Source organism: Rhinatrema bivittatum, chromosome 2, assembly GCF_901001135.1.
Source record: "Rhinatrema bivittatum chromosome 2, aRhiBiv1.1, whole genome shotgun sequence".
In the NCBI taxonomy this organism is placed as follows: Eukaryota; Metazoa; Chordata; class Amphibia; order Gymnophiona; family Rhinatrematidae; genus Rhinatrema; species Rhinatrema bivittatum.
The window spans coordinates 64,250,009-64,274,706 of record NC_042616.1 but is presented as its reverse complement, the minus strand read 5'-3'; the positions used below and the strand labels follow the sequence as shown (position 1 = coordinate 64,274,706).

At 43.1% G+C, this 24,698-nt stretch overlaps 1 protein-coding gene across 2 annotated transcripts in view; it reads right to left on the bottom strand.

The window, feature by feature from the left end:
• Window positions 1-13,935: 13,935 nt before the first annotated feature.
• Window positions 13,936-24,698, bottom strand: part of PTH1R (parathyroid hormone 1 receptor) — a 595,747-nt gene continuing 584,984 nt past the window's right edge. For both annotated transcript variants that reach the window (XM_029588269.1, XM_029588270.1), the window contains exons 12-13: window positions 19,655-19,696; window positions 13,936-14,796 (exon numbers count right to left, since the gene is read on the bottom strand). In XM_029588269.1, coding sequence (XP_029444129.1) covers window positions 14,434-14,796; window positions 19,655-19,696 — 405 coding nt within the window. In that variant the 3' untranslated portion in view covers window positions 13,936-14,433. The remainder of the gene's footprint in view (window positions 14,797-19,654; window positions 19,697-24,698) is intronic.

The following is a 24,698-nucleotide window of genomic DNA, read 5'->3' as shown; positions in this document are numbered from 1 at the left end:
GATAGCTGGATGTTAATTGGGACATCTCTGTTGTGGTGTTATCTAGAAGCAGAGAAATCCTTGATTTTCTGCAGGGAAAGTCTGTCAACTGGTAATAAAACCCAAAATAAAGGGGGCAATACTGGAACTGGTGCTTACCAATAGGGAAAGGGCTTCTGATGACATAGTGGATGACTATCTGGGATCCAGTGATCACCAGATGGTGGTGTTCAGCATTAGAAGGTTCATTCAGGAAAACGAACTTCTTTTTAAAATGGGGGAGCACATCATGGAGTTGTTAAATGGATGTGAAAACCGAGGGAAGTAGAAGAGCAATGGACAAAACTGAAAGGAGATATAGTAAGGGCAATTAACGTTTTTGTTAGGAAAGTATAGGTTAGAGGCATCATTTTCTAAAAAAGCAGCTCAACAGATAAGGAGGAAAGCTATAAGAAATGGCAGAAAAAGGAAGACAGGAAACAATATCTGGAATAGCTAAGAAAAGCTGGGAAAGTAGTCAGGAATGCGAAGGTGCAAATGGAAGAAAAATAGCAAATATACAAAACTTGGGGACAAGACTTCTTTTGAGATGTTAGTAATAGAAGAAAGTGCATAAGTTGCAATTAGGAGGCTGAAGGGTGAAGGAGGGGAATATGTAGAGGCTGAAAAAGAATTGCTTAATAAATATTTGTTTGGTATTCACTAAGGGGCAGATTTTAAAACCTACGGGGGTAATTTTCAAAAGGAGTTACATGCGTAAATGTAGCTACTATTGTAGCAATTTTCAAAAGCCATTTACTCAAGTAAAGTGCACTTATGTGAGTAAATCCTATAGACAAGTCAATGGCATATATTGTAGCAATTTTCAAAAACCCACTTACTCAAGTAAAGTGAATTTACTCCAGTAAACCTGGTTTTTACTCGAGTAAATGCTTTTTAAAATCAGGCCCTACGTGCGCGGCGTACATTTGTGCGCGCAACCCGGCGCACACAAATGTCTTCCCGATTTTATAAAATGCGCGCGCATGTTATAAAATCAGGGGTCGGGGCGCGCAAGGGGGTGCACACTTGTGCACCTTGTACACGCCGAGCCCTCGGGGAGACCAGCTGGCTTTCCCCATTCCCTCAGAGGGAACTTTCCTTCCCCTCCCACCTTCCCCTCCCTTCTCCTACCTGTCCCGCCCTCCCAGCCCAAAAAAAAACAAACAAACTCCGTACCTTTGTCCCTGATGAGACCTCATTTGGAATATTGTGTTTAATTCTGAAGAATGCACCTTCAAAAGGATATCAACTGGATAGAGTCACCCCAGAGGTGGTAATTAAAATGGTACTTGGTCTTTTTTATAAAGCATATGGAGACAGACTTAAGAATAAGGGAAATATAATATCTCCAAGGCAACAATGCACAGAAGGCAGGAATCTTCCAGCAGAAAAGAGGCAATGGAGTGGGTAGTAAAATGAGGGTGAAAGGGAATAGACTCAGGAGAAGTCTAAGGAAAGATTTTTTTTTACAGAGAAAGTGTTGGATGCATGGGACAGTTTCCCCAGAAGAGGTAATGGAAACAAAGACAATGTCTGAACCCAAGAAAGTATAAGCACAGGGGATCTGTAAAGAGTGGAAGGGATTGCAAAGACGAGATGTTGTTCTGGGTGGTCAGACTAGATGCTCTTTTTTTGTTGGCACATTTCTATTTTTCTATTTTCTATGATATTTTGAAAGCTGCTGTGCCATTGGTAAATAGCAAGAACTATGTGCACATTTCAGTACCAAAGATGGAAAGCGCCTGATTTTACAAAGCATTTACTCAAGTAAAATTGGGTTTTACATGTATAAATGCACTTTACTCAAGCAAGTGGGCTTTGGAAAATTGCTAGAATATATGTCATTGAATTGTCCTTAGGATTTACTTGCATAAATGCTCTTTACTCAAGTAAATGGCTATTGAAAATTACTTTGATAGTATGTTACATTTATGTGTGTAACTCATTTGAAAATTACCTCCTAAAGTGTTATTAAATGCTCACATATCTCCTGGTTTAAACATAGGATGTGATTATTATTTGCTAAATTTAATACATTGTAGAAATATTTTCACTTTCCAAATTTGGGTGAATAAAACCCTCAGTCAAATAAGCCTTGAACATCCTCCTGCAGATGGTATTCCATCAATCAAAAAGGAAACTGACTTTAGAAAGAGAAAATTGTTAAGCTGCTCCACCTGAAATTAAGGCTACCTGAGATGCATATGGTATCACTAAATTGTGTGTGTGTGTGTGAGTGTGTATGTGTGTGTGAGTGTGTATGTGTGAGAGAGATAAAGAGAGAGAGAGAGTGAGAGTTAAAAGCATAATAGCCCAAACCCTGTAATAGTCAACCTTTATCTACCTTATAAATGGGCCCTGACCGACGGCCCGCAAATGCGCAGTAGAGCACAGCTCTACTGCGCATGTGCGGGCAAGGACGTCGGTCTCGGCCAGCGTCAGAAAAAAAAAATGGCGGCAGCAGCGTCGGGTGGCAGCGGCGGCGGCGTCGGGTGGCAGCGGCAGCGGCGGCGGGTGGCAGCGGTGGCGGGAGTCGGCGGCGGCGTCGGGTAGCGGCGGCGGTGGCATCGTTGGGCGGCGGCGAACGACAATGACGACGAGGAGCGGCGGCAGCGGCGGCCAGTAGCGAGGGAGGGAGGAGAGAGAGAGAGGGAGGGACGGACTGAGTGAGAGGGAGGGAGGGATTGAGTGAGGGGGAGGGACTCAGGGAGGGGGAGGGAGGGACTGAGTGAGAGGGAGGGAGGGGGAAGGACTAGTGAGAGTGAGGGAGGGAGAGGGACTGAGAGGGAGGGAGGTAGGGGGTGGGGAAGAGTGAGGGGAGAGGGAGAATGAGGGAGAGGGAGAATGAGGGAGAGGTGAGAGACAGGGATGTGAGTAAGTGGAAGGGGGAGAGGGAGAATGAGGGAGAGGTGAGAGACAGGGATGTGAGTAAGTGGAAGGGGGAGAGGGAGAATGAGGGAGAGGTGAGAGATAGGGATGAGAGTAAGTGGAAGGGGGAGAGGGAGAATGAGGGAGAGGTGAGATACAGGGATGTGAGTAAGTGGAAGGGTAAGAAGTTTTGGAGCAGAGAAAAAGGGAGTGGAGGAGGGCTGAGGGAGAGGGGATGGGATTGAGAGAGGGTGGGGAGTGACTGAGGGAAGGGGAGAGAGGTGGGAGTGACTGAGGGAAGGGGAGGGAGGTGAGAGTGAGGGGAAGGAGGCAGTGGGAGACAGAGAGTGAGTAAGACTGAGGGGTGGGAAGGGGGGTGAGTGACTGGGGGGAATGAGGGAGAAAAAGTGTAGGAGGGTGCTGCGAAAATGGACCAAAAACAAAAATGTAATGTAGCCCGTTGTGACGGGCTTAACGGCTTGTCATTCAATAAAGCAGCAAACTAATTCTGAAATTCTCATATTCCAATGCCCTCTTCAATTTAATTTCAAATTTAGATCTGTATGACTCCCTAAACCTCAGATTGAGTTGTAGGAGTATGCATTCACTTTCATTAGTTTCATTAGTTTTTGCATGTAAAGTTTTACTAGCAATTTGATTTTATGCATACGAGTACAATCTGCATGCAAAATACTCGATTTTATGCACACAGAACAATATATGCACACATAAAGTACCAAAAGAATGAAAAAGACCATTAAAAATAGAATGATATTAAATGAACTGAAATACCACACTGTGCTTGAAATGTTTCCCAGTAGTGCATGGGAATAGAAGATCTTGATTACATGTTCCTTTGGCTGCATACACATCTTTCTATAAGACACTGGAACTGTGGTGTCATTGTCATTTGCCAATCTAGCAATTTTGATTTGATTTAAAATTGGGTTAATCACTCTTGTTAATTTCCTACCTCCAAACCACCGTTTCTGGATGATTTTACAAGATTAGAAAACAATTCCAAAAAGGACATTTTTCATTATATTTTCTAGTTTTAAGGGTTTTCTTTTTTGTTCTGCATTAACAGAACATGTTATTAAATGAACTGAAATACCACACTGTGCTGGAAATGTTTCTCACTAGTGCATGGGAATAGAAGAGTCTGATTAAAGTGCTCCTCCAGGGACCAGTCAGCAGGGAAGAACAGGATCTTTCAAGCTGCCCTGTATGTTGCTCACCTGTGTCAATCTAGATACGCTTCCAGCTCCTGCACAGACATGTACAATGTGCCTCTGGAGATGAACTCAGCTGGTAAAAGCATGTCTGCTCTGTGGTTTATCTGCTTTAAGCAGCAGCACCACTCGATTCATATCATTCAAAGCTGACTGAGTAGGATTTGGGCCCCAAGCTTCATAATTAAATCCACCTAATTCATTTACAGCCACGTTCCTCTGAATTAGTACAAAAATATTTTACCAATTACTTTTTCAAGATTCTTCCTTAAATATTATCATGGATGCAATTCTCAGCTTGTTTGTTTTTCTCCCTCTGCTGGTAGCTATACTTTGCCTTTTGCACCTAGGAGGCAATTCTCCAACTCCACGGGAGGCATGCAAGTCCGCACGCAGATCTGCGAGCTAATATTTAAAGGGAAACTCCCAGAGGGCCTCCCTATAGAGTAGGGTAGTGAAGCATGCAGGGGGATTTCAGAAGGAAATTCTTGCCTCTACTTTTGCATTCCTGCCCTGCCCCCAAGCATGTGGGATGTTTCACAGTGAGAATGCTTTTTCCTGCATTGCTGGGGTGGCGGGTGGAAGGTGTGGAAATGAAATTTTCAAACAGCCCTGTCTAGCCACCTCAATCCTTTTAAATGCAGCTAGATCCATTTGAAAATTATCCTCGTCATGGAACGTGAATTCCTAGTGATGGCGTGAGTGCAATGGGTAGAAACTCAGAAAGATGCATTGGAGGCTTGCACCTTTAGCAGTTGTGGCCAAGAAAGAAAAATGTTCTATAAATTAAACAGGAGAAAATAATAATTAAAGGAAAGAACTGCAAATTTCTCTCTTTCTTTTTTTTTTTTTTTTAGAATAAGAAACAACATCTGAGCAGTTTTCTTTGGGAGAGGTTCAAATCTCTTTCTATGTCCCACAACTGCTGTCTGTATAATGGGACACTTAATAGGGATCTCAGACTGCATCCCATCTTCTTTAGCTGATATCATGTGAGATACTCTACGTGATCAAATATTTGTTGGAACAATATTTTTAATATACTCCATGGAGTGCCTGTGTGTGTGCGCTAAATATTTGTTGGCCCTAAAATTAAATTCCACTGTATTTTGGAATAAGTGCTAATTAACTAATATTTTGCAGACATGGTTTCATGCTGCCAGATAATCACTTGGTGATGTCAACTGATAAAAAGGAATGTGTCCTGAGCTCTGTATTCTATCTTGACTTTAAAGTCAGAATGGCAAAAGTGTATTTTATCCAATAAAATGGGACAGCCATGACCTGGGCGTCATACAGTGACCGCACAAAGCAACCTGAAAACCACCTTTGTATGCTGTAAATCTTTACACCAAAGGGATGCTTTAAAGGTGACTTGAAAATATAGAATTTTATTTTTAAATTGTTAAAAGAAAGTACGCTTCTATTCTGCAGTTTCACAAAAAAAAAATGTAAAAGGAAATTAAAGACAGCAGGGCTCATGCTTTATGTGAAATGCACTCTCCTTCTAACTGAAGGCAATTACCTGAGAAGACTGAGGGTCATCACACCTACCAAGCAGCAATAAAGCCTTTTGTTTATTTATGCACAAAACCCAACCCCCTTCCAACACCGCACACCCAAACCTAGCAGCCCCTTTTTTGTAAGATATTATTAAGCATCCATTTATTACATCTATTTAATAAAATGTTTGCACATCACCATTACGAAGAACATCCTGAGGTCCATATTCAAAAGCATTCAGCTGGCTAACTCAGAAGTTAGCCGGCTAAATAAATATTTGGGCACTTAGCCAACTAAATTCTAGCCGGCCGATAAGATAACTGGCTAGCATTTAGCCAGCTAAGGCCAGGATTCATCATTCGACGCAGAATCATGAATCCTGCGAAAACGGGAGGCGGGGAGGCAAAGGGGAGGGGGCGGGCCTGCGAATAGCACCACTTTGAAAGGAGGTGCTATTCGGTGCGCTACTGCCACCGATGATGTTAGAAACATTATCGCCAGCAGCGAAAACACTGCCGACTACGCCCCTCCCCGCCTCGACTCCTCCCCTTCCCACCCCCACCCTCCCCTAATTTGCATCATATTGCATGTGAAAAGGCCCTTTTTGCATGCAGTATGGCCTTATCGCGCGCGTTAGGGACCTAACGCGCGCGATAAGGGTTTAGAAAATAACTCCCTAAGTCAGGGGCATTCCAAGGGTATAACTGAGAGGACTTCAGTTAACCGGTTAAGTTATCCGGTTAACTCCGATATTCAGAGTTAGCTGAATGATTTAGTCAGCTAAGTCTAGTTTGGTCAAATAGCTGCCCTAAAGTTAGGTGGCTATAGTTAGCTGGCTAACTTTGAGATAGCCGGCTATATTCAATAGCACACTTTCACTATTGAATACACCTCCATAGTTAGGAAGATACATTTATCTGGCTAACGGAGTTATTTTCTAAAGACTTATCGCACGCGATATGGCCGTATCGCGTGCGGTAAGCCTCTATCGCACGCGAAAAGGCCCTTTTCATGTGCGATGGCATGCAAAATCGATTTGGGGTGGCAGGGGGAGGAGTCGGGGCGGCGAGGGGGCGGACTCGACGGTGTCTTCACTGGCGGCGATAATTTTACTAACATTATCGTCGCCAGTAGCGTGCCAAATAGCACCAGCTTTCACGTTGGCACTATTCAGTGCAAAAGCCGGCAGCAAAGACACTGCGGTGGTGTGAAGGCTGTGGGCCTTCTCAGCCCCGCCCCCCAGCCCCCCGATTTTGCTGGATTCATCATTCAGCGATGATGAATCCAGGCCTAACTTTGCTAGCCTGACTGTGGACCTCTGTATTGTTAACTCGGCTCTTCCACTGCAGTTAAGTATCCAATCTGACAGTATCAAAATTCATTCATTCTACAAAGCAATATCTGGCAAGATGCTGGTCATTTCAAACTGCTAACAATGCATGGCCATATCACGGATATTCACAGATACTCACAAAAATGTGCTATTGACGTCAATGGCAGTATAGCAACTAGAAACACAATAACAAAAATATATTGGGGTGGATTTTAAGAGCCTTGCGCGCCAGCGCGCCTATTTTCCATAGACCTGCCGGCGCGCGCAGAGCCCCGGGACTCGCGTAAGTCCCGGGGTTTTTTGTCAAGGGCGTGTCGGGGGTGGGGCTGATCGATGCGGCATTTTGGGGGCGGGCCCGGGGGCGTGGTTTCGGCCCTGGGCGGTCCGGGGCGTGGCCGCACCCTCCGGAACCGCCCCCGGGTCGCATCTCGGCGCGCTAGCGGCACGCTGGCACGCGGGGATTTACTTTCTCCCTCCGAGAGGCGTAAATCCCCGGACAAAGGTAGGGGGGGGGGGTTTAGATAGGGCCGGGGGGGTGGGTTAGATAGAGGAAGGGAGGGAAGGTGAGGGGAGGGCGAAAGCGAGTTCCCTCCAAGGCCGCTCCAATTTCGGAGCGGCCTTGGAGGGAACGGAGGCAGGCTGCGCGGCTCGGCGCGCGCCGGCTGCCCAAAATCGGCAGCCTTGCGCGCGCCGATCCTGGATTTTAGCAGATACGCGTGGCTACGCGCGTATCTACTAAAATCCAGCGTACTTTTGTTTGCGACTGGTGCGCCAACAAAAGTACGCGAACACGCATTTTTTGAAAATCTACCCCATTATGAAGTAACCCTATATATATTATAGTGTTTTACCATCATAATAGGCACTACCAGTCAGTCAACAATAATCACCTGACCTCTCTTTGCCTTATATTTAATCTTCAGTCACTATATCAAGAAAAAGTATCTTTTAATCTTTTTTTGTTGTAAATAAAAATCAGCAGACCCGTAGTGCCTATTATGGTGGTCAAAAACTACGATATATTTTAGATTACTTCATAATCTATTTTTATCTTCATGATACTGGTTTATCCAAGGCAATATGACACACTTTTGTTAGAATTAGCAACTATCCATTAATTTCCCTTATTAGTAAGTAGTATGTTGCCAAGGATTGCTAGCAGTTGAAAAAGACCATTGAGGTATATACAGAAGTTCCTGCAATCAATTTAAGTTGCACATTGGTAAAGGTTTACAAGCCAATTGAGTTTCCCTTTCTTGGTAATGTCACTGAGCCCAAACATGAAGCTAACTGCTTGCACAGTGCAGAGCTTCATGCAAGCTACTATGCTACATGTCTGATGGTGTGACTGGTAAACTCAAGGGAATGGTGACATTTTCAGTTCTGGAAGTCCACAAACAATATTCAGGTACACAAATAAGTGCCTTATTCAAAAATAACGTTTCCTTATTCTGTGCCTATGAAAAACATAGGAATGGAATATAATTGAATATGAGCATGTTTATATAATTTTAAAAATCAAAATAATAATCTCTTGGCCATCAGTGCCAATCAGATTTGCACACACCAGGGACTCAGGAGGAGTGTGTGTGTGTGGGGGGGAGAAGACAGCAGCTGCTACTTTGGCAATCTCTACCATCAATCAGTACTGTTGAGGCTGTGCATCACATCAAGCACCCCTGCAGCCCTCAGGCCAGTAAGGATCCCTGAATCCCCTGGACCTATCATTTAGGTAGCAGGAAGTAGCAGAGGCTGCCGGGGAGAAAAAAAAGGGAAAACAATAATAACAGAGTAGGACCTACTGTGTTTTTCATTGGCATTATCACTGCAGCCCACAGGTTGCAGAGAACCCCTTAGCATAGTCATGCTCTTCATGCTACCCATAATGAATAGGCATGAAAATATAATTGCATATATTGGATCTAAGCACTGGGTTAATATATGGTTTTCCTGAATTTTTGAATGACTGGGGAGCCCTAAACAGTGGACTTAGATCAACTAGGCCTAGATATCTAAGGCCTAGATTCATCATTCCTCGCAGAATGACGAATCCTGCGAGGGGGGCGACGAAGGGGACAGGCCTGTGAAAACCCACAGCCTTCGCACCATGGCGGTGCGCCGGCTGCCGGCTCTCGCACCGAAAAGTGCCACCGTGAAAGGTGGTGCTATTCAGCGCGCTGTGGCCAACGATTAATGTTAGTAACATTATCGCCGGCAGCGAACCCACCGCCGACTCTGCCCCCTCCCCTCCCCGACTCCTCCCCTCCCCCTAATTTGCATCATATCGCGTGCGTTAGGGCCCTAAAGCACGCGACAAAACTTTAGAAAATAACCCCCTAAGTCTGGGACTTAGCTGGGTTTCAAATATCCTGCCCCACCAAATAGCTAAGATACAAGTAAGTCATTTCCCTGCTAAAACATAGCTGGATAAAAAAGAATCAAGGCAGGATGGTTCTGGAGGTGTGGCCAAAATGTATCCAGCTAATACTGATATTCAACATTAGATGAATAAAATTATCAACTAACTTTGATTTGAAAAACCGCGTGCCTGATGATAACTAGCTAAGTGAAAAACAAGAAAAATCTAACAGGCAAGCAGAGGACGAGTTGGGTCAATCAACACTTGGCATTACTTTTTCAAATATTCAGCTGGCGAGCTGCAAAGTTCCCCGGATAACTTTATTTGGGTAACTCTAGCTGAGTATATTCAGTAGAAGATACGTTCTGCTGAATATTCAGCTAAAGTTAGCTGGGTAACTTTTCCCGGATAATTTTGCCACTAATCGGTGTATTGAATATTGACCCCCCCATGAGTATAAGGGATAATTTTTAAAAAAGCACTAAGGGGGTAGATATTCAAAGCTGGCTGTGTACGTAGCTTAGCCAGTTAGAATTTATCCGGCTAAGTTATGGTGTATATTCAGTGGCACGGCAAAGCCTCTGAATATATGTGTATATATACACACTCAGCCGATTAAGGGGCAGATTTTAAAAGGTACGCGCGCGGTCTACATTTGTGCGAAATCGGAGCGGCCTCGGAAGGAACTTTCCTTTCCCGACCCACCTTCCCCCTACCTGTCCCGCCCCCCCCCCCCCCAGCCCAAAAAAAAAAACAACCCGTACCTTTATTTCAGAAGTTACACCTGCCAGTGGCAGGTGTAACTTGTGTGTAACTTGTGTGCACCGGCCAACTGCCGGTGCGCGATCCACCGGCACAGCAGCCTTGCAGAGGCCTCTGGCCACGCCCACGGCACAACCCAGGGCACAACCCAGACCGCCCATTTTTTCAAGCCCCGGGACTTACATGCGTCCCGGGGCTTTACGCGTGCCTTTTGAAAATAGGCCCGGCACGCATAACCCCCCCTAAGCGCGTAAATTCTCCTGGATTTGCACGCGTAATCCTTTGAAAATCTGCCCCTCTGTCTTTACCCGGCTAAGTTCAGATCTGCTCTATGGCGCGTAGGGATGTGAATCGTTTTAGGACGATTAAAATTATCGTCCGATAATTTTAATATCGTCTTAAACCGTTATGGAACACAATACAATAGAGATTCTAACGATTTATCGTTATAAATCGTTAGAATCATGAGCCGGCACACTAAAACCCCCTAAAACCCACCCCCGACCCTTTAAATTAAATCCCCCACCCTCCCGAACCCCCCCAAATGACTTAAATAACCTGCGGGTCCAGCGGCGGTCCGGAACGGCAGCGGTCCGGAACGGGCTCCTGCTCCTGAATCTTGTTGTCTTCAGCCGGCGCCATTTTCCAAAATGGCGCTGAAAAATGGCGGCAGCCATAGACGAACACGATTGGACGGCAGGAGGTCCTTCCGGACCCCCGCTGGACTTTTGGCAAGTCTCGTGGGGGTCAGGAGGCCCCCCACAAGCTGGCCAAAAGTTCCTGGAGGTCCAGCGGGGGTCAGGGAGCGATTTCCCGCCGCGAATCGTTTTCGTACGGAAAATGGCGCCGGCAGGAGATCGACTGCAGGAGGTTGTTCAGCGAGGCGCCGGAACCCTCGCTGAACGACCTCCTGCAGTCGATCTCCTGCCGGCGCCATTTTTCCGTACGAAAATGATTCGCGGCGGGAAATCGCTCCCTGACCCCCGCTGGACCTCCAGGAACTTTTGGCCAGCTTGTGGGGGGCCTCCTGACCCCCACCAGACTTGCCAAAAGTCCAGCGGGGGTCCGGAAGGACCTCCTGCCGTCCAATCGTGTTCGTCTATGGCCGCCGCCATTTTTCGGCGCCATTTTGGAAAATGGCGCCGGCTGAAGACAACAAGATTCAGGAGCAGGAGCCCGTTCCGGACCGCTGCCGTTCCGGACCGCCGCTGGACCCGCAGGTTATTTAAGTCATTTGGGGGGGGGTTCGGGAGGGTGGGGGATTTAATTTAAAGGGTCGGGGGTGGGTTTTAGGGGGTTTTAATGTGCCGGTTTTGCGATTTTTCGATTTTTCGATTTTTCACGATTTTTCACGATATTTTACCCCCCCAAACGGCAACAATACGATTCCCTCCCCCTCCCAGCCGAAATTGATCGTTAAGACGATCGAGGACACGATTCACATCCCTAATGGCGCGTATAAACTTACACGGATAATTATGCAGCTAACTCAGAATCTGATCTGCCGAGTATACTCCTACATTTTGTCCATGTGTCTTTCAGCCCTATAAGGGACTTGTATGGCTAAATGGGCCGCAGCTGAACGTAGGCGCATATTCAGCAGCCACTACTTAGTCACATAAGTCCCGCTTATCCAGATAAATAGAGCTGAATGTGCTTTGAATATCAGGCCCTACGAGTATAAGATTTTGAAAATTATCCCAGGGACTGTATGCATAAAAGTACACGTGGAAGAGATTTTGCTTGTATTTTTATGCACACTATAAAGAGTCATTCTCAGGGGCAGAGATAGGGTGGGGATTTTTTGGAAATATGCTTATTAATCTTCAGATGCACATTTACACCGGCTTCCTAGCCAGGCCACCTAATTTCAAAGCAAACTTAATGCATGATGATATAAAATTTGGCTCGCAGGGTATATTAAAACTGTTGTTTCCTTCCCATATTTATGATGTCAAGATTAAGGCATGCGCCACACCACTGAAAAGTTGGATCTTGCCGAAATATTTTACACAAATGTGCCAACTAACTCTCAGAACAATTCTTAGCATTCTGAGATTTGCAGTTCTCTATTTTAGTGCAGAAACAACTCCAGAAGCCAAATCATTTAAAATATATATATATATAAGCATCCCTGATTATTTGGAGCAAAATTGTGGAGACCACAAATGGCTTAAGAACTCTGTGGAAAATGGCTGGTGATGCTGTGTAAAACATTGGAGCTTCCTGAGGGAACCTGCAAACACACACAGATTGCCCTAAAAATCTATAGCTAATTAGGATAAAAAGGCGTAATATTATTTAGAGTGATATCTTAAAACTGATTTTGATTTATTGTAGGCAGGGTAATTTTAAAAGCCTTTTGCGCAGATGAAATTTAGAATTTCACACTATATGTGGGTAAAAGTGTGCATGTGGGACCAGTACACCTGTACTTGTACCTGCAGTAGGGAGAGGTGGTTTTGGGGATAGGGGTGAGGTGCACATACTTTTGTATTTATAGCAGTTTGCACATTAATTGTCTCAGGAAAACCGCTTGCAAACTAGCCAGTAAAAATGTGTGCTGGGTACTTTTACTGGGATAATTTTCAAAGGGAAAGTTTTTTTCATGCTTAGACATTTAGGTAAAGTCAGCACTGGTTAAAAAAAGAAAAAAAAAGTACCTGCAGATTTTTCATTTATGTGGCCAGTCTTGAAATTATCCCATAAATGATGCGTTTTAAACACATCTTCTGTGGTGGCCTCCCTTGTCGTTTTATGCATGAAATGCAAGAACCAATATTCTTCAATTGTTAATCTGATGGAACCAGAAATTAATTATTTGTTACTGACAGGGGTCAGTAATGTGCAAAAGATCAATGATCTAACCCTTAGATTCATCATTCTGCTATAATTACAGTGGAATGATGAGCCACAAAAAAAGGGGGGGGGGGGGAAGTGGGGCGATAGTGAGCAGGCAGTCACATTGCTATTTCTGGCGCTTCTGAGGGCGATAATGTGCAATATGTTATCGCCCGCAGTGCTACAGGCCCCTAATTTACATATTCAAATCGCAATGCGGCAGTTAGGGCTTTATCGCACACATTAACGCCCTAACGCACACGTTAACGGCCCCACCGCAATTGGATGAATGACTCCCCCCCCCTTAGTGAGGAATCGATAACTTGAAAATGATGATGTCTGAAAGGTAAGGGGGTCAGTAATGTGTACTGTATTGCATATCATAGCAAGGAATGTGCTATCTGTACCTGAGCAGTTATCTAAAACCGGAATCAAATATCTGCAGTTCATCAGTTACCTGAATCAGAAATCAATCATTTTTAACAGATTACTTTTATAAAAGAGGAATTTGTCATTGTTGTCAGATAACTTATTTGAGTTGGCAACTTGTAATCCCTTAGTTATCTGAGGCAGGAATTGGTAATCAGTATCTGAGTAGGCAACTGAATCAGAAATCAATAATCTGTAACTCATTAATTTACTGCGCATACGAATAACCTGGACTGTTTGCATTTATGGATCTAAGCATTCTTTCTTCACTTCTGATCACTTCCTGGCATGAAATTTTCTACAGAGTAACTACACGTGAGTTCACATTTTGTATAGTCAGTTCTATGATTGCACCATCTTCTCACCACTTGGGTAGGAGAAAGAATCCCCAGTTATATGCTTCCTTCCCACAAAAGTGTGCTGCTCATAAAAGTCAAACACTGTTCCTAGGGGAAGTTGTAACAAATGATGCCAAGGGCTAGCATTCCCAACGAGCCATTATGTAGCAAAATTGTTACTGCCTATGCTGTATTTTAGCCCACTGAAAGCTGTTACCACAACAAAGAAAACCCCTTGAGTCCATAAAATTACCAAAGTGATAAATAGTATTTTTACAAAATTAAATTTCCAAAGTCAGTGTTAACATTCCAGACTTGAACCATTGTGAAAAATAAAAATAAAATCAAAAACATATTTTTGTATATTCTAATACTGTGAAGTTTACTTGGTAGCTGTGATTTAGTGCTGTCATACTCCTTGAAAAGTTATAACATGTTACAGGGTATAACCTGTAGGTCCATGTAACTCTATTTATCCCCATTGTTCAGCAGGAGCAAGGCCTTAGATCCTTATATGCAACACCTTCCTTCATTGGCTGCTTGGAACAACACCTTCCTTTATTGGCTGTTTGGAAGGTGGTCACTGAACATCTATATAAGAACAAATTCTTGGTCACCATGGTAGTGTTCTTGTTTTCTTGACTTGACTTCTTATTCCACAGAACAGGGCAGCTGTATAAAAGATCTTGGAATTTAATCCATAGCCCTGTATTCTTTTGTGTCCAGCAAAGACATTTCAGGAAACATTTACATCACTGTTTCTCGCTCCTCTTCAACTAGTGCTGTAACTCTTTCAACATCAAAAGGTCCAGAACCGTTCAGGTACTCCTCGTCCTTGTTGTATTGTTCTAATCCAGAAGAAGGCATAGAGTTTTCAGAAATGGAACCATTTTTTACATAGCCCGGCAAATTCCTGTGCCCATTCAAGGCAGCAGACACTAGTCTGGTATTTAGATGCAGAGCTAACGTGCCCCGTGTAGTCACATTGGTGATGCTAGTATGGGAAACCATAGGTCCATAACTGTATGTTGTACTCCCACTCCGCGCTTTCCTTTTGAAGTCGAGCGCTAAAGTCCATCTACTCCAAGACTTCTTTATCTCTGCTTGCACCTGAAGATATGAATAAGTAATAAAGTATTGAGAAAATGTAAGAGAATAATGGAAAAATTCAGCATTTTTTTTTTCATTCTGAAAGTGACAATATTGTTTGTACAATACAATGGCCAATGAGAAAATAGAAAATGTGTTACAATGATAACTTGTGATCAACCAAAAGATAATAAAAATACTGCAAAAAGAAAAAAAACCATCAGCTAAACAGAAACCAATGATCAGCATACAGATATGGTTAGCTTCCCCACCATCACCACACAGACACACAACACTGTAAATTGATTGACTGCTTCTCCAAAATGCTTTTCACTTAATAACCCAGCTCCCATCCCCTTTTTAACTGTCAACAGAGATACATAGAAAATGTTGGTAGATAAAGTCCACCCATTTAGGCCTTGAGGTGGTGAGGGTCCTTGAGGTCTTCTGAATTTTTCCTTCTAAAGTGATTTCATTTAAATAGCAGCACTTAACTCATTGGAGTTAGCACAGTGACATGCGGTGCTATAGGATATTACAATAAATCATGTCACAACTTTAAATGAGCTACTGTAGAAACTACAGTACAGAAGGAATGTGTTCCCTTTCATTCATACCAAGTGTTGTGGCATCAGTAACACAGTCATGTTGTTCAGTATCATATTGTGGTGCCCTATAATGCTGCAGTTAAAATGGATACCACCAAACATGTTGAATTTCTACTGCAAAATTCCCTGGGAAGGAAGAGTGCTTTTTTTTTTTTTTTTTAAATCATCAAGCTTTCTTCGTGATATGGACCTCTGGTTGGTAAGTTTCATTCATCTCTAAGAAATATACAGCGAAAAGAATAAAGCTGTAGATTTTTGCAAGGTAGCCAGAATAGGTGAACATTAAAAGCCCTACGCGCGCCAAAGACGGGAGATACAAGCGTGATTGGGACACGCACGCGCCACACGGATTTTAAGAGGCCCATAGTCACCAGCGTATCTCCTGGTACTATGGATAAAAAAGGTTTGGTGAAAAAGGGATGGGATGGGGTGGGGTCTGGGTGGGGCATGGCCGGGCTGGGACTGAACCCATGAAGTCAGTTATGCGCACTAGCGTGAGCCGGGATCCCACAACCGCGTAACTTGCTTCTGCTATAGGCAGCGGGTGAGTAGTTAAGTAAAAAAAAAAAAAAGGGTAGTCAGTGGTGTTTTAGGGGGTTGGGGCTAGTAGCCTATAAGGGAGGCAAGTTAGGTAGTGGGTTTAGGAAGTCCGCTCCTTTACTGGGGCGAACTGAGAGGGAAATGGGAAATAGGCCTATTGTGTCGCCAGGTAAATCCCCCCCCCCCCCTTACTTGCTTGAGATGAGATTTGCATGCACATGCTCACGTCGATATAAAATAGTGCACACGTGTGCATGGGTGGCCAATTTTTGTAACATGCACACATAAACATGCGTGTGTTACAAAATCAGCATGCGCCGGCAAACACGCACACGTATGCGTACGTGCGTCAGTTTGAAAGCTACCGTCCCTCCTTCACTCCAGTGTTTCATTCAAGCTGCCTATTATTTAGTGTATATGTACTGGCGATTAGCACGATAAATTTATTGTTTTTGTCATTTTAAACCTTTGATAAGCCACTTGTCAATGAGCAATACATGAAGATACCTGAGCAGCAGTCACCTAATTTGATTAGAAGACTACACTGTACAATCCAAATGTTCAAGTATAGATCTGAAGATCATACTAGCTTAATATCTAAAATGTCAGTATGAACTGATCTCTAATCCTCAACTTCGTATCTGTGTAGAAGATATCAAACTGAAGTTAGCTAAAAAGAGAGCCAGAGCTGGGAAAGTAGTTTTTCCAAAGTGCAGGAGTCCTAAGCTAAGAGACTCCAAATGAGAAACTAAATGATAATTCATTATAGGTTCATGTCTTTGGGTTCATATTGTTTTATGACATGACAGGGACAATAATTTATCTTCTCCATATATTTCTTGGATTATTAGGAAAACGTGCCAGCAGAGATTTACACCTGCTTTTTCTGTGGGCACTTTTTTCCTTGGAAATAATGTGTGTAGATTTGAAAATGTCATCTGTGCATGGTATTTCGCTTCCCCACCTTGATCTTATCATGCCCTTGGGACCGCTTCTACACAATGCATGTAAAATTATCCATTGGGGATAGGCAATTTCCAAACAGCCAATTTCTGTGGGTAAAACAATATTTTTCGAAGGGAGATGGGATTCAAAAATTGCCTTTGAGTCCATAAACTATTGACCGCTATGATAACATGCCATGCAATGTAGAACTGACTAACTAATACACGTATGGGGCAAAGGTAAGGTTTGGGTTAGCCAGATTAAAAAGTATTCCTGGGGTGGAGTAGTAAACAGCATGCAAACCTTTACATTTTCAAATGTATATATACTGTTTTATTCCCAATCCACTGACTACAGAAAAAGACATACAAACATAGAAACAAGATAGCAGAGAAAAGACCATATGGCTAATCTAGTCTGCTCATCCTTCCAATTTATCTAGCCCTTATAATTCCCATCACTCCCTCAGAGATCCCCTGTACTTAACCCATGCTTTTTTGAATTCAGATACCGTTTTTCCCTCCACCACTTCCACTGGGAGGCCATTCAATGCATCCACCACCCTCTCTGTAAAGAAATATTTCCTAAGAGTACTCCTCAGTCTACCCCTTTCACCCTCATCCCATGATGCCTTGTTCTAGAACTTCCTTTCCATTGAAATAGCTCACCGCCTATGTATGGAAACCTTTGAGATATTTAAGTATCCCTATCATATCTCCCCTATTTCATCTTTCTTCTAGGGTATACATGTTTAGATCATTAAGTCTATCCAAATATGATTACGAAGGAAGACCACAGATCATTTTAATAGCCACATTCTGTACCAACTGGTTTATATCCTTTTGAAGGTGTAAATGTATGTGGATACTTTGCATCATGTACCTAGGAGGCAGTGTTCAAAGAGAAACCACCTGAATCATTTCCCTATAAAACATGACTATACAATGTATCTCTACCATATAGCACAAATACATTGTAACTCTGCAAGAGATTCAAAATTGCCCTCAAAAAGACCAGAATGGTATGAAGTGTAAAATGCACTTGGTCTTCAGGAAAGGAAAATGCATTTCAGAATTATACATTTGGAATACAGAAATCTGAGAGCACAGTATATGACAGGGCTGAGATACTGGTGTGTACTAAACAGAAGAAAAACCTCGTGGTGATCACTTCTTATGACTGCAAGATAGTGAACCAGTATGATAAGGTGGTGGCCAGAGCTAGAGTGACACAGGTTGCATAGAGTGAGATCTAAGCTGTGGAAAAATGAAGATGATAATCCTTTGGTACAAGTTATTGGTTGGAATACTGTGTCCAGCCTTTCTGTATCCAAAATGGATACAGAAAGGCTGGAATTGGTCCAGAGACAGTCTACCAGAATGGTGCAGGGTCTATACCAAAAACTTTGTGAGATGCGATTTGAGGACCTGAATGCATATATCCTGGAGGAGAGGAGGGACATGGGAGATATAACAGAAACATTTGATTATCTCAAAGGTATAAGTAATGTACAAGAAGCAAACATTTTTCAGAGGAAATAATATTCTAGAATAAGAGGCCACAGTATGGAGAAGGTACAGAGAAGGGCATGGAACAGCTCCCCTATGAGGAAAGGCTGAAGAGGTTAGGGCTGTTCAGCTTGGAGAAAAGCCAGCTGAGGGGGGGATATGATAGAGGTCTTTAAAATCATGAGAGGTCTTGAATGAGAAGATGTGAATTGATTATTTACACTTTCAGATTATAGAAGGACTAGGGGGCACTCCATGAAGTTAGCAAGAGCACATTTAAGACTAATTGGAGAAAATTCTTTTTCACTCAACGCCCAATTAAGCTCTGGAATTTGTTGTCAGAGGATGTGGTTAGTGCAGTTAATGTAGCTGGGTTCAAAAAAGGTTTGGATAAGTTCCTGGAGGAAAAGTCCATTAACTGCTATTAATCAAGTTGACTCAGGGAATGGCCTCTGCTATTACTGGCATCAGTAGCATGGGATCTTCTTGGTGTTTGGGTAATTGCCAGGTTCTTGTGGCCTGGTTTGGCTTCTGTTGGAAACAGGATGCTGAGCTTGATGGACCCTTGGTCTGACCCAGCATGGCAATTTCTTATGTTCTTATGTTAAAATGAAGCTCCAAGAAAGTTAGACTCAGGAGCAATATCAGGAAATATTTATTCAAAGAAAGGATGGTGGATGCATGAAGCAGCTTCTCAGAGGAGACAAAAACAGTAAAATAATTCAAGAATGTCTGGAATAAGCAAAGGGGATCCCTCGAGGTGAAGAAGTAGGGGGAATGCTAGTGATAGGCTGGGTTCCATAGAGTTGTATGGGAAATAAAACTGAGCAGACTAAATGGACCTAATTGACCGTATCTGCTGTCATTTTCTACGTTTCTATATTTTTGGGTTTGTTAATTCATTCTTACATTTGGATAGTGTCTTGGATTGACATTTTTCCTCAAATATATTTTTCTTTACATATGTATTTTTTGGGATGGAGAAGCTGCAAAACTGTGCAATCTTTAGGGCATTTTAACCTTTGTATCTTCCATTTCATCATTCTTGAACAAAATAATATAAAAAAATGTTTCATAACAATACTAATATCATATGATTGAAGGGAGAGGAAACAGAATTAATTTAAAGAAAAAGTTCCATGTTTCCTATTTTGTAAGTGCAGTATATAATATTTTCATTAAAAGGATTACATGTTAATCATGCTACATCTGCTTCCTATATAAACTAAACCTAGGGAAAAGTAATCAGTTATTAAGCACTGAATTCAGGGTACTCACTTCTCCATTGCAGAAGCAGTATATGACGGCCACGAAAAATCCCTAGAAAAATTATGAAACAAAATAATACAACATAATTAGTACAGATATAACATTAAGCTGTTCAATATTTATTACTTGAAAATTGGCAATATGGAGAGAAGTGAATCTTTGTGTGTCATAGCCATATATCCTCTGAGCCAAACCAAATATCTTATTCTATACCCTGAAAGAAGTTGCCATGAACCAAATCTCTCCAGATATTTGGCCACTTACACAGCTCAGAAATTAACATAAAAGAGGCCTCAGAAACTTGTTTAGAAAATGGACACTGTGATGGCATAAATGTTAGACCCTTCTTAAAAGCCCAGTCCTAGGCATTCCGCCTGGTCTACCTTAAGCCTCAAACAGGAAAGGAGTTCTAAGGGTGTTCTCCTTGGAAGGGAATAATAAGCTAGGCTCAGGTAGAACAGAGGATCCCAGGCAAGAGAAAAAGCCTAGGGAAGGCTAAAACTGCTGAACTAGTAGTTACAGTATATTGTTTTTATTTTGTGACCTGCAAAGGTAAGCAGAGCTATTTCTGTTTTGTTTGTCATTAACAAAGAAGTTTATGCGAGAACAGCCAGAGTCAGGCCTGAATCATATAGCAGTAGCATTTTTACCATCACATTTTTCTAATACATCGAGAGTTCATTATTTGTGGTATGAATGGACTCAAGTCCTGTGCTCAGAAGGTTAGACCATAAACACATGTACTGTAAAACTCAATGGGGTAGATTTTCAAAGGGTAACGAGCGTAAGATACGCGGGGCTTGAAAAAATGGACGTTCCGGGGTGGGGCCGTGGACACCGGCCCGGGGGTGTTCCAGGGGTGGGGCCGGGGGCAGGGCGCCAGCCCTGGGGCATTCCAGGGGCGGGACCGAGGCCTCCGGAACGGCCACCGGACAGGGGGATGGAGAGCCGGCATGTGCAAGTTACGCCTGCCCTGAGGCAGGGGTAACTCCTTCGACAAAGGTCGGGGGGGTTAGTTAGGGCTGGGGGGCAGGTTAGATAGGGGAAGGGAGGGGAAGGTGGGGGGGGGGGGAAGGAAAGTTCCCTCCGAGGCCGCTCCAATTTCAGAGCGGCGTCGGAGGGAACGGAGGAAGATTGCTCGGCTCGGCGTGCGCAAGTTGCACAATTGTGCACCCTCTTGCGCGCACCGATCCTGGATTTTATAACATGCGGCTGTGTGCGCATGTTATAAAATCGGGCGTAGATTTGTTCGCGCTGGGTTGCGTGAACAAATCTACGCCCGTGCGTATGTTATAAAATCTGGCCCAAAGTGTAATTGTAATACAGTACAAGTCAGTGAAAAGTCCAGGGTGTTTGTATATACTAAATATTTTTACTTATTTATTTCACTATTTGTATGTGTGTGTGTGTGTGTGTGTGTGTATGTGTGATAGATATACTGTGTGTGTATATAGCTAAATAGATAGATATCTATCATATGTTTTCATTTTCATGTTTCATATCTAGATTTGTGTATTATATTTTGCATATTTCAGTATTCATTTGTTCTCACTCTGTGGTTCACCTGTTCTCAACCTATTTCAAATGGACTTCTATGTGCTAGCCCTGCTTAAACCTAAGGTTTATCACCTTGGTGCACCCTGTATATTTATAGTCAGTTTAACTTCGTGTACACCAACTTGAATGAATGTCTTCAAAAAGGTGGTAGATAAATCAAAACATAAGTAAATAGATAAATGTTATTTTGCCCTGAATGGCAATGGGCAGATTGTTTTGATGGCAATGGAATGCATCATCCAGCACCATTGATGAACAAACTGAGAAAATCACACCACATTGTACTGGTGCTATTTTTCCTCTAGTACATAAATGCAGTCTTTATAACTCTATAACAGTCTTTATAACTCATAAATGCAGTCTTTTTAACTGTGCAAAGATTTTAAGTTCAAATGTTTATCGTACTTATATTGTATTTATACTGTATCTATAATATATTTTATTATTACTATGTTAAATTGGCATTCTGTTCTATTGTTCCATGTAAAGCCCCTTTCTCTATTTTGGGCATTTCATCGTTTTATGTAAACCGGAGTGATTTGTAGTTCTTACAAGAACTTCGGTATATAAAAATTACAAATAAATAAATAAATAAATAACTCCATACCCTCCTAGTTCACTCTTGATGCAGAGAAAGAAAGCATAATTTTGCCAGAAATACAACTGAGAATAGTTTGCAGACTTCCTTATGGCACATATGTATGCAATTTTTCAATAGTGTGTCCAACTGCAAAGTTACATGCATATTCTTAAGTATGCACAAAATAAACTAACTTTCAAACACAAGGTACCCACATAAATTGTATTTAAATATTGGGTTGGGTTGTTATGGAACTAAAAGTATGCATGTAATTATTGCCCATTTCAAAGTGATGGCATAAGCCACATATATTAACAACATGTTAGTAGTTACATGTGAACATTTAGAAAATGTAAGTTGCTCACATAAAGGTGAATTTTAAAAAGCTAGGTGCTCGTCAAAATCAAGAAGTAGTCATGCATCTAGCACATGCGCATGTCCATCCAATTTTATATGCCACCCATGTGTACGCACAAGTACCAATGTGCAAATATCTCACATCAAAAAAAAGGGGGCTGAATGAGGATGGAGAATGACCACATGAAAGAGTTGACCAGAGCTGCTGAGCTGGCTGATAAGGACTTCTTTCTGGACTGGATGATCCAGTTTCTAGGCAGATCTGAGATCTGCTGACTATTTTAGATCTGCTCATACACACACACACCTGGCCTGTGTTATCTTAGATCAGTTCTGTTTACAGAGAGAAATTCTGATTCTTTCAGAGAGGCCTAGTTAAACAGTGTGTGCTGGCAGATCAGATAGGTCAGTCATGTATTGCTATCCTAGCCAAAGCTCATCATCTCTGCTTGATGAATATAGGTCAAGCATCCAATTTGTAAAGGGGAGCGAAAGGAAAGTTCCCTCCGAGGCCACTCCGATTTCAGAGCAGCTTCGGAGGGAACGGAGGCAGGCTGCGCGGCTCAGCACACGCAAGTTGCATAATTGTGCACCCCTTTGCACGCGCCGACCCTGGATTTTATAACATGCACACAGAGAGTCCAAAATCCTCTCTCTCTCCCCAGGAGTGAAGACTCTAGATGGGTGTTCTCAAACATCTCAAATTATTTCTTATTCACAGTTAGGTGATGATTCTTTACTGTTTCTCCCTTTATCAAATCCCAATGGGAGGGATCCTCTCAGGAACCTGCAGCTCTCACGGTTCCTCTTCAGGCAGGAAGGGGTAACAGAAATCTTTCTCCTGATTCTTCTAACCAAAAAGTTCCTTTTCCCCCAAAATGAAGTTAATACCAGAGTTGTTACTTGCATCTGGTCACCACCATTCCTCTTTCCTCATTGAGGGTGCAGAGGGGCAGGTCTTCCTTAATCTGGGCAGCCCCATACACACGGTTCCCCATGACCTGAATCCAGGTAGTACCCAAGGTCTCACAAGGCTCCTACCACAAAAATACAAAATCTCAAAAAATAACACAAAGGAAAGCCCAGCCAGCCAGTTAGTGGACTGCTAGGAACCACCTCTTGACCTTGCTTAGAATCCCCAGGCAGGGAGCTCCTGCATCCTCCAAGGAGGCCTAAAAACCCAATGAAACAAATGCTCTTTACTGCCGCCTAAGTCTCCAAAAACCTAATAGGGGAATTTTAATACACTGGCGCACGCAAATACCAACAGATATACGCATGCCCAGGCTGAGCGCACATCGAGCACATTTTCAAAACAGTATGTCAGTACGCATGGAAGAGCCGGGGTTTTGAAAAGGGGTAGGCTAGGGGTAGGGCGGGGGATGGCCAGGACACCTCCATTAGGCGCTGTCCCAGAGAAGCACGTGCCGGCAGCTGGCCACTACGCAGAACTTACTCCTGCTCGGTCGACTGGGTAAGTTCCAAAACAAAAAAAAGTAGCTGAGTTAGGGTGGGTTTAGGGTTCGAGGAGGAGAGGGGAAAGGGGAGGAAGGATAGGTAGGGGGGTTAGGGAAGTTCCTTCCAGTCCACCCTTTTATTGGATCAGACTGGGAAGTAAGTGGGCAAAGGCCTGATTGCGTCACCGCGGGTGTATTTCAAAATCCCCCCCTTTTGCACGTGAGTCGGAAACCAATGCTCATGTATGTGCGCCAATGTAAAATCGGGCGCGCATGTGTGCGTGGAATGCCGATTTTATAACATGCAGGCATCAAAATGCGCATGTTATAAAACTGGCACTTCCATGTGCGCACACCGGGAACCACGCACACACGGACCCCCGCGCGGCCCTTTAAAAAATTTACCCCTAAATCACTTCCCACAGTCTTTCTGTAGATAGCTGCTTATAAAACCTGTCCGGGGGACGGCCATTCCAGTGCCCTTAAAGGGAGGGGCTGCCTATAAATGGTGCCTCCCCATTTACCTAACCTGCAATGTGCTAGCCAAGACAGCTAAACCTGGGCCACTAGTGGTAATGCATAAAGGGGAAAATAATCAAACAACCTGTATTGGTCCAAATTCTGTGGGTAGTTTTTATCAGTGTGGTTTGCAAGAATATTGAATGCTAAACTATATTGGTTTTTGGAAGCTAAAAGCACACATTTCATTTTTAAAAATATTCGCACACATACTGTATTCCATTGTTTAACACCATGTGAGCACATGCATGTTCTTCTAGCCACATAACAAGCTGATGTTTAAATGTACCACCCTGAATGTGCTGATCTTGTCTCATCTTGGAAGCTAAAAAGGGTTGGGCCTGGTTACTTCTTGGATGGGAAGTGCCATTTGTATACCTGAAAAGTGCACATGCACATTGCTCGGCAGGTATCCTCTTGAAGCTGTGCCTGCTCACTTAGCATCAGTCTTTCATGAATCCTGATGGTAAGTCATGTCTAGTTTACTGTCACACAGGCAACCTTGGTGCCAGCCCATTACCAACTCGGTGCCTCCTTAACTAGGCATTTGTTTCATTACATGCAGCATAGTAGCTGCCGATGT